General features: G+C 43.6%; 2 protein-coding genes across 2 annotated transcripts; both read right to left on the bottom strand.

Moving 5' to 3' along the window:
* Window positions 1-883: 883 nt before the first annotated feature.
* On the bottom strand, window positions 884-2,210 carry LOC149393380 (uncharacterized). Its single transcript, XM_089618007.1, has 4 exons — window positions 2,106-2,210; window positions 1,900-1,995; window positions 1,637-1,840; window positions 884-1,162 (listed from the first exon to the last, which is right to left on the bottom strand). Exons 1-4 carry the CDS (start codon window positions 2,208-2,210, stop codon window positions 884-886), a joined length of 684 nt encoding a protein of 227 aa, XP_089474133.1.
* Window positions 2,211-11,205: 8,995 nt separating this feature from the next.
* Window positions 11,206-13,158, bottom strand: LOC149393379 (HR-like lesion-inducing protein-like protein). The gene is made up of 5 exons (XM_089617678.1): window positions 12,967-13,158; window positions 12,060-12,174; window positions 11,898-11,987; window positions 11,706-11,804; window positions 11,206-11,563 (listed from the first exon to the last, which is right to left on the bottom strand). Exons 1-5 carry the CDS (start codon window positions 13,032-13,034, stop codon window positions 11,462-11,464), a joined length of 474 nt encoding a protein of 157 aa, XP_089473804.1. The 5' UTR covers window positions 13,035-13,158; the 3' UTR covers window positions 11,206-11,461.
* Between the last annotated feature and the right edge of the window lie 1,061 nt (window positions 13,159-14,219).

The raw sequence follows: 14,219 nt of genomic DNA, 5'->3' as shown, positions 1-14,219 counted from the left end.
CGCCACACATAATCGCCAACATCGTACTCTTCGTGCGGCGACATTGGTCAGCTAGAGCTTTGTAGCGAGTGTTTGCGGCAGACAAGTTTTCATAAACTGCTTTGTGAACATCAAGCAATCCATCAACAAACTCAGAAGCTTTACCATGTACCTTGGCATTTTGTGGGAGTGGAATCAGATTAAGCGATCCTCGTGGCTGTGCGGAATACACGACCTGAAACGGATTGAACCCGGTGCTCCGATTGGTGGCGTGATTGTGGGCGAAGTCAGCCTGGCTCAACTTCTGGTTCCAACTCTTGACATGGTCGCCAACGAGGCATCGCGACAAGTTTTCAAGGGAACAGTTGACCACCTCGGTCTGTCCATCGGTCTGGAGATGATATGCACTACTGAAATCGAGCTCAGTGTTCACCATTCTTCATAGGCTCCACCAGAAGTTACTGAGAAGCCTGGTGTCACGATCGGAGATGATAGAAGTAGGTAGGCCGTGAAGTCGATACCCCTCACGAAAGAAGAGTTGAGCAATGTTTACAACATATGTTGTCTTCTTGCATAGAATTAAGTGAACCATCTTAGAGAAGCGGTCGACCAATAGATGGATTCGTTTCCTTACTGTGTACGAGGCAGCCCTACCACAAAGTCCATGCTGATATCCGCCCACGGTTTTGATAGAACGGGAAGTGGCATGTAGAGTCCGGCGTTGGTGGCTCCGCCTTTTGACAAGTGGCAGACTTGGCATCGTTGTACAAACCTCTCGACCTCTGCTCGCATCCCCGGCCAAAAGTATGAGGACTGGACAAGATGCAAGATCCAATCCCTCTCTACGTGGCTCTCGCCATGCAGCTCCTGAATGATCTGAAGACGAAGACTAGCCAGGGACACACTATTGATTCCCGTGAAAAAGGAAGCCATTGTGTAGCAAAAAATCTGATCTGTTGTCGGCTTGGAAATCTTGAAGCACCACGGAGAAGTAGGGTTCAGTTGCAAACAAGTCACAAAAAGATGCAAAACCAGGTCCCTCAACCCTCATTGTGACGAGAAAGCTGGTGTAGCGCCTCAGTGCGTCGGCGACGCGGTTCATGATCCCTGACTTATGTTTAACGACGAAAGTGAACCCTTCCAAAAACGCAACCCAGCGTGTGTGTTGAGAGGAAACCTTATCCTGACGTTGTAGGTGTCGTAGTGAGTCATGATTGGTGTACAAGACAAACTCACGGTGAAAGAGGTAGTGTCTCTAGTGTCTGCCAGCCTGCACCACCGCATAAAACTCGACGTCGTAGGTTGTGGTAATTGAGCCGAGCTCCTAAGACCTTCTCGCTAAAGAAAGCCACGGGTCTTCCATTTTGGCTCAAGACACCCCCAATCCCCGTCTTAGAAGAGTCTGTGTGTAGCTCAAAAGGTTGCGAGAAGTCTGGTAGGATCAGTATTTGCGCGGTTGTGAGTCAGTACTTGATGTTTTGGAATGCAATGTCTGCCTCATCCGTCCACACAAACTGGCTGCTCCACATGCAATCTGTGATAGGTGCCATGACGCCCTGATATGAGGAATGAAGCGGCGGTAAAAAGAGGCTAGACCGTGAAAACTCCGTACCTCGGTAATAGTCTTCGGCCTAGGCCATTATTGCACTGCCTCAACCTTGGCTTCGTCAACCTGAAGACCCTCTCCCGAGATGACATATCCCAAGAAAAGAACCTTCGGCGTCATGAAGACATACTTCTTTTTCGCTGCGTAGAACTGCTCTTGACGAAGGACTCTCAAGGCTTCACAAACATGCTGAAGGCCACAACGAACTTGCTGATTAATGGCCTTAATAGTTGGTTCATTGCACGCATGAATGTGCTAGAGGCGTTGGATAATTCGAAAGGCATTACCAACCATTCGTACAACCCCTCACGCACCTTGAACGCCGTCTTCCACTCGTCGCCGGGCCTCATGCAAATTTTGTAGTAGCCGCTCTTCAGGTCCAAGTGGTTGAAAACGGTGGCGCCGTTGATCTAGTCCAGCAAGTCATCGAGCTGAGGGATGGGAAATCAGTATCGAACGTGATATTCTTGACGGCTCGGCTATCCACACAGATACGCCTGGACCCGTCCTTCTTTGGTGCCAGCAACACCAGAACCGCGCAAGGACTTATGCTCTTTCTGATGTTGCCTTTAACTAATAGCTCCTCCACCTGCTTGCATAGCTCCTCATGCTCGCTAAGGCTCATTCGGTAGTGAGATCGGTGAGGTAAGGCAGCCCCAGGTTCCAGATCAATGTGATGCTAGATGACACGAAGAGGCGGCAAGCTGTCAGGCAACTCGTCGAGGAAAACATCTTGGAACTCAAATATCAATAGTGAAATGGAAATGGGAACATCCACTAGTTCAGCGACCTCATTCCCGATCACGACGTAGATGACCTTCGAGTCTTGGATCTCTTCTTCAAACTGGGCCATGGATAGTAGGTTGGTGTTTGATCCGCTCGGGGCAGATGCACTCGACACGATCTTGTCGGACGGCTTTCCGAGTACCAACACTATCTTTACTCCCTCAAACACAAAACTGTAGGAGTTTTCTCGGCCATCGTGTGTAACTTTTCGATCAAACTAACAGGGTCTACTAAGGAGCAGGTGACACACATCCATGTTTGCCACATCGCACCAAACCTCGTCACGGACTTGATACCAATAGAGAAAGAAATCAGGGCGCGTTTCAAAACTGTTACCTCTCCACCTCGCTTCAACCATGCGAGTTTGTATGATTTAGGGTGTTGCTCGGTTTTGACACCAACCCTTTTCACGGCTTCTTCCGAGACAATGTTCTCACAACTTCTTACGTGGATGACGAACTGACATTCTTTGCCGAGCACGGTGCAAGTGGACTGGAAGATGTTGTTCCTCAACCAATCATCTTCGGGCACCTGTGGTGTCAAACACGACCTACGCACAATGAGGTTCATACCCACGTCGCCTTCGACAAGTTCATCATCGTACTCATGCACTTCTTTATTATATACGGGGTTATTCTGGAGATCTACGTCTTCGTCATCTTTTCCAGTGAACAAGACCCTCTTCCCATTCTTCTTGCAGTCAGCCTGCCAATGTCCCAACTCGCCACACGTAAAACACTTCGGACCCCCTGTCGCTCCTCGGTTAAAGGAAGGGGTTAGCGTTTTGTTGTCGGCAGTCGGTCCTACACGAGGTGCGCTACTGCCACCCTTGGTCGGCCGTGAACTGTTGAATGGATTGTTGAATTGTTGTGTGTTGCCGTGTTGGGACTGCTTCTCCACAACGAGAGCTCGCTGGTAGGCTGAAGAGACAGAGATCGGGTCAAACATGTTGACCGTTTCTTGGATCTGAAACTTCAGTCCACCAATGTAACAAGCTGCTAGTTGGTCCTCCATCCCGTGGACCTCGTTCCTCGCAAGTAGCTGGTAGAACTTTTTAGTTCATTCATCCACGGTGCGAAGTCCTTGCTTCAGCATCTGCAAGCGTTGGTACATGATCCACTAATAGTTGTATGGTAGGAACGCAGAACAGAGGTGGTTCCTCATCTTCTCTCATGTGTTGACCTTCGGTTTTCCCATCCGTGTTAGGGTGAGTTTTGACTGTTGCCACCATGCTGTAGTGCGCCCTTACAGCCTCGTCGTGACTAACGCAACCCGTCGATCATCTGGAACCCCTCGGAACTCCAGAATCTCCTCGGTCGTGACAAACCAATCAAGGAATTCCTCAGCCTACAAACCACCATGGAACTTAGGGGTATCGGTCCGAATCCCCAATTCCCATCGTCGATCGTCTCCTCCAAAGGCTCGCTGGCCTTCATAAGCCAGTGGGGTCATCGTCAGGCTGGAGGGGCCTCGTCGGAGTACTCACTCCCACCTTCAATCGACTCCGCCACGGAACTCCGCGAGCGGCGCTCCCTCTTGTGCTCATCGAGAAAGGTGTTCACCGGTTTGGTAATCTGGTCCATCATCTGCTCCATCTGGTCGTCAAATATTTGTCCAACTCGTTCCTCGAGGTGGTGGTTGTCGTCGCGCTCCGATACCAACTGATGCAGCGGTATACTCGGATTCTTCCAAACATGTTCATTCAATTTCAGAATACCAGTGTTTAGGACTCCAAAAGAATTCAAAGAGAGAACTTTTTTTGGGAAATAAAAGTGTTTCAAAATATCATTGTCTACTTACAACTCTAGAAAAGAAAGCTTATATAGACTGCTAAAAATAAACCCTAAAAGAAAAAGGAAAATTGCAACAGAACGACAAAGGAACGAAAGGGAAAAAGTGAAACAAAAAAAATAAGCCATCGAATCTCGTCTCAGAGTTGATTTCGGGTCTGTAACTCGTGAGTATTTGTAGTTTGCGTCTTGGGTTTCGATTTGATATATTATGGGCTTCAATCCGACGCCTGAGACTTAAATTATGGTCTTTCAAAGCTGGGCCATGTACGGGCTGCGGGAAAGTTGATCGAAACGCTCAAGGAAGGTTAAGGCGTGCTCTTGGGCTGAGTCTTCATGTTGGGCCGCATTACATTCTATGAGGAGAGAAGAGGGTGAATGAGGGGTGTGATTACGCTTCTTATGAGTTGCCTACGTACATGTCCATAGCAGGATCAAGTCAATACGTAGTTTAATGTGTGTGTATACCGTGTTTGATGCGCGTAGCTTGAAGGGTGTGCTCGACAGAGGAAACAGAGCACAGAGGAGTCCTCCGCGACGTCTCAAGACTATAGAATCGAGTGACCCAAAAGAGAATGTGTGTTTTCTCTTGGATGTAAGGGAGATTCTCAGTAGAGAATATCGGGCGCAACCTTGTCCGTTGGAGATGAGAGGGATTCTACGCCGTGCGTAGGAGATTAAGCGCGCGATCAGAGGAAATCATACAAAAAAATTCTCCGACAGTGTTTCATAACTCTAAGAGAGAGTAATCTTGAGGAGGAATGAATGAATCTATGACCCTCTCTAAGAGGGGATATTTATAGTGGATACGGAGGCCTATAAGGGCCTTTGGATGCAAATCGGGGAGCGCCGAGGAAGCAATACCAAATACACCATTCGAAAGATCAGAAGTGATCAGAGCCGTAATTGTCCGTACTTGTAAATAACTCAAACGTAAAAATGGTATGATAGTACGATATGATGACAATGTTGCGGTTGTTATTGATCAAGAAGGAAATCGAAAGGGAACTCGAATTTTTGGCGCGTGGCGCGTCCGTGCATTGGCACACTGAACCTAGTAAATGGCGAGGCGCGCCATGTCCCATGTGCACTAAGCGCGTGCTTGCTTCTTTTGAGTAGCACGCAATGCTTCTGAGCGCGCGCTCGGCACATGGGTGAGCTCTGCTTCGCGTGTGAGCTTGGGCTCGGACTTTCGGGTTGCTTACCGTGGCCCTTAGCCTTCATGGGCCTTGATGGGTGTTTTAGTAACCCAACGGGTCTTAAAATTTTGAATTCGACACAAGTCACGTGGAATTTAGTGTTTCGGGTTTTTTTTAGAACGACCAATAATATTAGCCCCCCAACTTCATTTCTCGGGAGGTTCAGGAAATGAACTTTAGTCATTTTGCGCTGGGTGTTTGAGGAAAACTGATTTCCTTGTGTTCGTGATTACAAAGGAATTTTTCACAACTACATGTTCTCTCACCCGCTTAATAGTCTCTCTCGACACGAGTCGTGATGTAAAATCAATTCTCTTTCTCAATCGGAGATCCTGAGGTGGATTTCTCTCACTTGCTTCAAGACCTTTACCATACAAGGAGTGATCTCTTATGGGATTGGAAAGGACTCATCAACACGTGGATGAGGATCCAAGTAGGGATGAGCTGTAGCTCAATGTGGGCTAGGCGGACGCGATCGCATCTATCGCTCAGCCCTGTAGTTGGAGGATATACGTGTACCGGCAGGGTGTGGCGCACATGAGGATGCGGACTAGTGTTTCATGCCTTATGATGGACCTGGCTGTGTGCGGCGCACAAGCGGAATGTGCACGGCACGGCCCGTGTGAGTCTGAGGGATGTGGAGCGCATCTCGTCTTGTCGATCTTTGGACGGGGTCCCCGGCAAGTCTGTCTTTGATTACATCTTGTTTGATGATATAATCGGAATGGAGTCCAAGGGACTTGACGATGACTAGAAGAGCGACGATGGTTTGATTGTGACTTGTTAAGAGAAGACCATAGCACCCGTCTCGACCAGCTTGAAAGGCGACTGCTCTTTTGCGTTTGTCAAGGCGTGCTCATTTCGAGGTCTCGAAGACGGAGGTTGGCGCTACGGGCCGATGCTTGGTGGAGCGGTATCCCGTGGAAGGCTTTGCTGCTCCGGAGGGCTTCAACTATTCGGGGATCAATGATTTGATCACCCACCGGACATAAGTCGGTCTAAGAGAGGCATACGCCGTTCCAACCTTGGTGGCACTTCTCCGTCGGCGTTCAGATGATTGACCATTATTCCCCATACGTGAGTGTGGGTCACGTTTGAGGCCTTCGCGAGTCACCTTTTGAAGGTGTGGAAGGGCGTCGTGTCGGACAACGACGTAAAGTTCTTTCGCAATGGTGTCTCTGACGCCCAAGGGGTAAGTTTCATTTGCTTGTCTTATTGCATTAAATGCCCCATTTTAGTGACGGGGAAGGTAAGAAATTAACTCTACCCAAAATTATGCCAAAATTATTTCACGCTTATTCTTGTTAAGCGTCGGATATTCAATATTCAAAACGCAATCAATCTAATGTTGAACGTCAGATAGTGCGTTAAAGACACTGCCACTGTAATCCATGGGTATACCATGAAGTTACAAAGGTTGTACCTGTGAACCAACCACAATCTTGTTTCTTCTTATTTTCTCTTGAATGCACCGAAAAGCTGGATCAAATATCTTAAGCATGGAGTGGAGGAATCGAGACTAGATCTCTTTTTGGCCTAAGTGCGATCACAAGGTCAGGCATGGATCAAAGTCTGTAGGTTCTCTGTGTTGATTCAAAAACGAGCATTATCATTTAAAATTTTAGTTAAAAAAATTAATTATTTACCGTTTGAAAAATTATTATATTTGAAATAGCCATTATTTTAGAAATACTACACCCTAAATTTGTTATTTTTTTTCGTAATTTTCCCTTTAGTTTAACGATTGTAGATACATCGCCTAAACTTGTCAGGATCTCAAATTTGATGGTTTGATGACTAATTATAAGATTTTGATGTTAGAGTTGCAACATATATATTTAGTCTAATTATTATGAAAATGAAATATCATCAACGTGTTGATGCCATAATGCAACTAATATAAGTGAGACTGGTTGATTTAGGAGTATCAAAAAATTATCCAAAAATCAGGGTCTGGTCACTGCGACCCCTTTTGTGAGGGGGCACCCCTTCTCCCGAAGTTACGGGCTCTATTTAATTTTTCAATTTCAAATTCTTTAGTTGCATGAAAAGTCTATTCTACTTGACTTCCCGATAATTTAAGCGATCTGGAACCGAAATTTGATGCCATGTCATCAAACCAAAAATTCGGTTTGGTTAACCGATCCAATTTATGAAACTGGATCAGTTATCGATTTTGAATATCTGTAAATTCGTTATTTAACCAAATTTATTTTCTAAACCATATAACCAGTTTTGAAACCGGATAATCGATTTGAACCGGATAACCGATTTCAATCGTATAACCTTTGAAACTTATCAACCATTTTTTTTAAAAACAATTGGTGCAAAATTGTAGAAAAATTAATTGGTTTGAACCGGATAGCCGGTTATGAGTCCGGATAATCGATTTTTTGGATAACCGATTATGACTCCGGATAATCGATTTTTTGGATAACCAGTTTCAGAACTAGAGAACCACTTTTCAAAATCGGCTTTCAAACTAGATATTGGTTTTCGTAATTCGGTTTACCAAAAATTCAGATTACCGAATTTTGGTTTTGGATCAATTCGGTTCGGTTATTGGTCCAAATATTTGAAAACCAAAAATTATGTTCCGATTTGTAAAACTGGTCAAAACTGAGCCGATTTCAGCCCTACGTGTATTAGTATGATGATGATTATGATAATCACTTATAAATCGTCTTATAGTGGCAAGACAATTATAACTTCTGACCAAGGTTCGACTTCCCGGGGGAATCGACCGAGAACAGAAGGAAGTGGACCGGGTGGGTGAGGACATACACCTTTTTTGTTCCAAGAATCCAATCAGAACCCAGTCGAACCGGATTTCTTTGAATCGGTTTCCGGATTGCATATAAAGGATTTATTCTAATTTTTTGGGAAACCTAGCTTCCTCATCCAAGTTTTGGCGGTCCATTTTCTCTGGGATTTCGTTTCGACGAGCTTAGATGTGCTCATTTCCCGGCCTCGTTTCTCGGATTCCTTCAAAATCATGATGCTTCTCGGTGGATACCATTCTTTAAAATCATAACTCTCAAAAAAAGAAGCAACGTCAGAGTTTGTGTGAGTCGATACGAGCCAACCTCCGAAAAAATCTACAGGGAAGATGAGACTCTGACGAAGAAATAAACGAAGATCAGAAACTCCGTCGACAGATGAAGACGACCCTAGAAGCATAAACCGCCGAACGATGGCGGAAAGAGCATAAAGGTTCCGGTGGATCTTCTGGGTCGCCCGATCTAAGAAGATTTGCTACGACCGCACCGTCGTTCTAGAATAGCGATAATGAGCACTAGAGGTGGATTGAGGAATCGCACCTCGGAATCAAGAAGAGGTTGGCCAAAGCCATCGATCAATTCTTCATTCATTCGCAAGTTGCTGCAAAGAAGTAGCTTAACCATCACTTCCTGAACATGATTCATGTTTCCGGTGAAGTGGGTAAGTAAATTTTAATTTATTCTCGCTTTTACAAGTATAAATTAAAATCTCGTTTAGTTGATATATTGATCTTGTTTAAATGTAGGATCGACTATCCCGGTGCCAAGCCCGAAGGACATTCACGGATGAAGCCTTTCGCAAACGGCGTCCTCATCTGCATGTTCAAGAAACTGGAGTGCATTTGTTTTTATCCACACTACAAAGCAAAGGAACCGCTTTGTGCACTCAATTCTCAACAAGCTTGTCTTTGCAAGCTACAACATGAAGTTGAGCTTGAGAGACAAAAGAACGAGCTATGCGGATGAAATGGAACATCTCGATCCTCTTGATATCATTGAAAGGACTTTTGAAAGGTCGGGTACGGATAATGAGGGCGACGATGAGCTTTACTGTTGGATCGATCCGGTCCACATGGATAGTGAGGATGACTTGCCCGATCCTTTGGCGGAAGCCCATTCTCGGGCAGAAGGAATAAACACCAAAAAAGTACTGAGTGATGAAGTCGGAATCGATACCCATGATCATGATTCTGGTGATAGTCGTAATGATAGCATTTACTCTCATCTTGTTTCAATATTTATGGTTCGAATGATTATGTGTGACAGCGACTGGTGGCCGTAAAGGCCAGCAATATAGAAGTGGTGGATCGTCACACGGGGGCAGCGGGTCACCGCACTGGAGCGGCGAGTTTCAATACGGGGGCGGCTGCGGCGGCGGGGAGCAATACAGGGCCGGAAGGTCTCAATACGGGAGCGACGGGGAACAATACGGGGGCGGCGGGGAACAATACGGGGGTGAGCCTTTCAACCCATTCCTTTTTGCATCGGGGAGTGGAGGGAATCAAGGCGGGAACCAAATAGGTATGAACGATGCAACGTCAATGTCGTCGAGTAATGACGTTGATATGATGACTTCTAATTTTGGATTGTTTTCTTACACCCGACGGCTCGGAGACTGGTTATCCAATGCAAATGGAGTCATACGACCCTTACGAGAACTAGTCTTACTCTTCCTACCCTTACGTCCCCATCCCGTCCTCGTCCCCGTCCCTATAGTACTCATAATCCCAGTGGAGGACACACATGAGACGTACAGTCAAACCTCTTTCACATGTTGGGATCCCGGATACTATCCGTACTTGCGGCCTATTAGTCTTAGCTAGGAGACCTATAATTATCACTTATGTACGTGGACATATTCTAGTTCCATGACGTGGTATCATGATGGTGGATGATCAGCCACGGTGCAAATCTAGGGCGCAAATCTCAACCCCCAGACACTCCACCTATAATTAGTATATTTTGTTGTACATGTTGTAATAAATTTATATTCTACTAATGAACTATGAAAAGTATGTTTGTTTTTGCAAAATATTTGTCTGGACACCTCTCGGTTTCCCACATTTTTTTGCCGGCTTCCTCTATGGTAAGCGGTTTCTTGTCGGTACCAATTTTTCTTTTGTTGTCTAAATATCTTTCTGTTTCTCCTCCGGTAAATAGTAAACCTCCAAAATTGAAGTCTCGGTACGGTAACAATAACGGTAAGGTGAACATTGCTTCTGACTAAACATTTAATCTACTTTTTTGTTTTGATTTAATTTTATTTAAAATATATATATATATATATATATATATATATATATATATTAAATTAAAAATTGTTAATTAATTTTGTGGATTATTTCTAGAATGGTGCTTCATGCAATAGCCACGTTTCCTGTCTAAGTTCAGTTTTATTATTGATCTTTACATTCGATAGGTGAGAGAACAAGTCGGTGGATCTCTGATAAAATGAAAACTAACAGCTAAGCTAAACTGTATGAGCATTATTTCGGCAAAGAGATAGATCGTAGATTTAAAGAACCTCCACACAACTAACCAACCCCAACCATGCTCACTTTTATTATTATTAATGTCTGTTTAAATTATTAAGTGGCCGACTTATGAGTTGTAACTGAGGAAAATTATTAAATTAGAGCTTCAATAAGCTATCACATGTCCAACCCTTTGTAAGCAAAAGTATCGTGGACCACTCAACCATCCAAGATTGTGTGAGCAAAGGATTTTAGGCTCACAAATTTATCGGCATTTTTTGTCCACTTGGCCCACAGTTTTCTTCCAGGCAAAGAATACTGATAATATCCATGGGATGATCGACAGCCGTTTAACCAAACTTTTTGAGGGAATTAATACAACCACTTTTAAGCTATGATTTAAAAACCTTTTATGTGAAGATGATTTTGTGGGTCACAACAGCAATCTCTAGTTCTTTGACCATACATGCTTACCAGGTAGCGAAATCTGCTAACGAAATGGGCAGTGTTTGTCTGTGGCCTGACCAAAATTCTTGAATGAAAACACCACCCAAAGAAACACGACATAAATACATAAAAACAAGAGCTAAAGACACGAGAACAAAATATTTCATTGGATCATGACACTCGACTAAACCTCATAATTCAATGTCTACAAGCTGGCTCATTTTAAAATAAAATTAAAGAAAGAAACCAAAATCGCCAAAACGATAAGAAAAGCCTGCCCAACTTTTTTTCCCTGTCGAATTCTCCTATTTTCAAAACGAGAAAAAAAAAAATTCCAAGATACAAAGCTTACAAAAGTGATACGTATGACATTTTCAGACAAGTGTCGTGAATCTCTTTCTTATGTGGTTTTAGCTTTCGGGGCTTTCTTCTTCAGTTGTCGCCTTGGCGTGGGGTTCTTCATGTCAATGTAAAAGAGCAAAGCTCCGAACAGTGCCAAGTTCTGCAATAAGCGGGATAACAAACATCGGATAATTACAACCATTGATGCATTTCAAACTATCAACTTTTTCAGGTCACCTAGAAGAATATACATAGAAAAAAAAAACACGAGGAAAAAAAAAGTTGTATTATTAGTGGCTCACCAGGGTAAACTTGGGGAAGAGTTGAGCAAATTCCTTCTTCTCAACGTCGTAGTTGTAGAAGTCATACAATATGGGAGTGACGATAGTTTGGTGCAAAATCTGTTCAACAGTAGAACAAACTCTGGTTCATGAGTTGATCAGTGAAATAAAAGGAAAATGAGTCAAATAAGCTAACAAATTAAGCTTACGAACCAGCAAGTACGCTCCAAATGAGCTGCCAAAGATGAAAAGAAGGCTCCCAAGAGCCTTCAAGGCAATGGCACCTGCCACTAGATATTCGATCTGCAGGTAACACTGTCAGTATAATGTATCATAAAATATTCTAGGCTGACATTGACTGAACCAAATGCTCACATCGAATTCCGGCACTTTAGCCCCGGTAAGAGTAGAGAGGTGGTTAGAAAAGACATGAAACTTGGGTTTCAGGGACGTCGCTGCCGGTCCACCATCGCTCCCGAACTCGCTGAATCTGCATATGGGAAGCACAAAATGGACTCAATATCAAGAATCTAAATGCATTTGTTGCATTATTTCCATGACTTCTTCAATACTGTCACTTTCGAAAAGAATGAGCTACAGAAACCGACTACAGATTCATTTGAATGCCACCAATAGTGCACCTGATAGGAACAATTTCAATTTCACAACGGGATTCAATAGTCTCTCTTTCAGTATTAGCGAGCATGAATACTACGTGAATAGCATTACAATGACAGGACATAAGCTGATCACAATGAGAAAATCAATTCTTTTGGGACGTAATCAAGGAGTTAACAATTTTTAGAGTGGTTAGACCATCTAGATCTACAAAAATAGGAGAATAAGACACGTAATGTTTCAATTATTAATATATACGTATATGAGCCTACATCTGAAACAAACCTTGAATAAAAAAATTACGATTTGAAAGCACAAAAATCTTACTGACCCCGAAAAAACACATTTTAGACGAACAAAAGAAAAGTTAGATCTTGAACAAAGCCACTAAAAAATGCATGAACTTACTTCCCTATTCAGAACTTTTAGAGAACGAACACAACAAGCAAGAACACGCACTCACTAATCAAGGACTTCATTTACACTACCACAGCTAGAGAGAGAAAACTAAATCTCTTAGACTACCAGATCCGAACAAGCACGACCTAGTCAGAACCTAGCGCAATCGAATTCCCTCGCATTTTCTTGCGAAGCGAGAACATTAATTAGGAACTGGAATTACTAGAGAGAGAGTAAAAACAGAGTTCGATATGGTCTTCCTTACTCTTGCCAAGCGGACAGCGCAAAGACTGAGACGAACAGGACTCTTCCGACAAAGGAAATGAACGCCATCGCTGAGACTGAGAAAGAGATTCCAAGTCTGGGTCGGATCGTCAAGACCTAGAGAGAGAGAGAGAGAGTGTTACTCTGTGTAAGTCGTTTGAATTTCTTACGTTCGGACCGTGATTTTACTTTGTTTATTTATTTACGGAATTACCAAGAAAGGACAGACGAGAGAGGAGAGAGGGAGAGAGAGAGAGAGTTTGAAAATAATACGGCGTCGTAAACCGAGATGAGAAAGAAGAAGGGCATTTGCAATCTCCACGCGCTGTGTTTTTGGCGGTGAATTTCACTCTCGATGACTCCCTGGTTACACGTCGATTGAGCCAATCGGATTGTTCGGACGCGAGGGGTTCTGCAAACGAGGAGTAGTGACGTGGCGTTTACTGGGAGCGAGTGTGCTTTGCTGGGGAGGTGAGAGAACTGAGTTGTTATGGTTGGTGGATTTCAAGACGCGTTTCTCAATGGTTGTTTTACATTTGTGTCCTTCCGTATTTTGTTCCTTTTATTTTGGCCTCAATGGGACTTTATACATGACAGTTCTATTACCATGAAAGTAAACCTGGCTACCCCCTCCTCTTATTTGACCAAACGGGAGTTCCGTCCCATTAAGTAATAGGATGGGAGCGGAAGTTAACTTAACGGAAATTTAGGACCCCGTTAGGTATAAATATATATATATATATATATAAAAAATTTTTAAAAGATTTTAAATAATTATATAGAAGGATTTAATTGAAAGGATTTAAAACTGCATGACTAGAAATAAATAATAAAGAAGAAGGTCAATTTAAAAATGGGTCTTCTAAAAAACATTACCTCGTTAATTATTTGAAAAATTATCCCGGACAAGGGCCGGGATATCCCTTAGTTATACAAGTTACACTAACCATTGATGTTTACATTTGCAAAATCAACTTCAAAATCGTCAAGAATATCAAAGCACATGAATGTTTCTTGTGCTCGATTTCTATGTTGAATCCAATACTTACCACATGCCAATGTTTCGACCATCTCCGGTTTCAAGCTACATCTTCTATCGTCGATGATGCGTCTCGCGCTACTAAAAGCCGCCTCAAATGACACAGTTGAAACATGGATGGTGAAGATGTCTTGTGCCATAGATAACAACACCGGAAACCTCCTTGCGTTCTGTCTCCACCAAACCAAGAGGTCGATAGCTTCGTCATCCAGTTT

Source organism: Urtica dioica, chromosome 6 (genome assembly GCF_054948205.1).
Source record: "Urtica dioica subsp. dioica isolate 48M chromosome 6, U.dioica_male_clone48M_v1_H2, whole genome shotgun sequence".
NCBI classification, from domain to species: domain Eukaryota; kingdom Viridiplantae; phylum Streptophyta; class Magnoliopsida; order Rosales; family Urticaceae; genus Urtica; species Urtica dioica.
The sequence above is the reverse complement of the archived record's forward strand: the minus strand, read 5'-3'. Positions and strand labels throughout refer to the sequence as shown.

Coding starts and splice junctions, on each gene's coding strand:
- LOC149393380 (XM_089618007.1), bottom strand. CDS start 2,210: ATGAGCCTTAGCGAGCATGAGGAGCTATGCAAGCAGGTGGAGGAGCTA. Junction 1,841..1,899: donor AGTGGAAGACGGCGTTCAAG/GTGCGTGAGGGG, acceptor CAACGCCTCTAG/CACATTCATGCGTGCAATGA. Junction 1,163..1,636: donor TTCAGGTTGACGAAGCCAAG/GTTGAGGCAGTG, acceptor CTACAACGTCAG/GATAAGGTTTCCTCTCAACA.
- LOC149393379 (XM_089617678.1), bottom strand. CDS start 13,034: ATGGCGTTCATTTCCTTTGTCGGAAGAGTCCTGTTCGTCTCAGTCTTT. Junction 12,175..12,966: donor GCGCTGTCCGCTTGGCAAGA/GTAAGGAAGACC, acceptor TCCCATATGCAG/ATTCAGCGAGTTCGGGAGCG. Junction 11,805..11,897: donor CATTTGGAGCGTACTTGCTG/GTTCGTAAGCTT, acceptor ACTGTTGAACAG/ATTTTGCACCAAACTATCGT.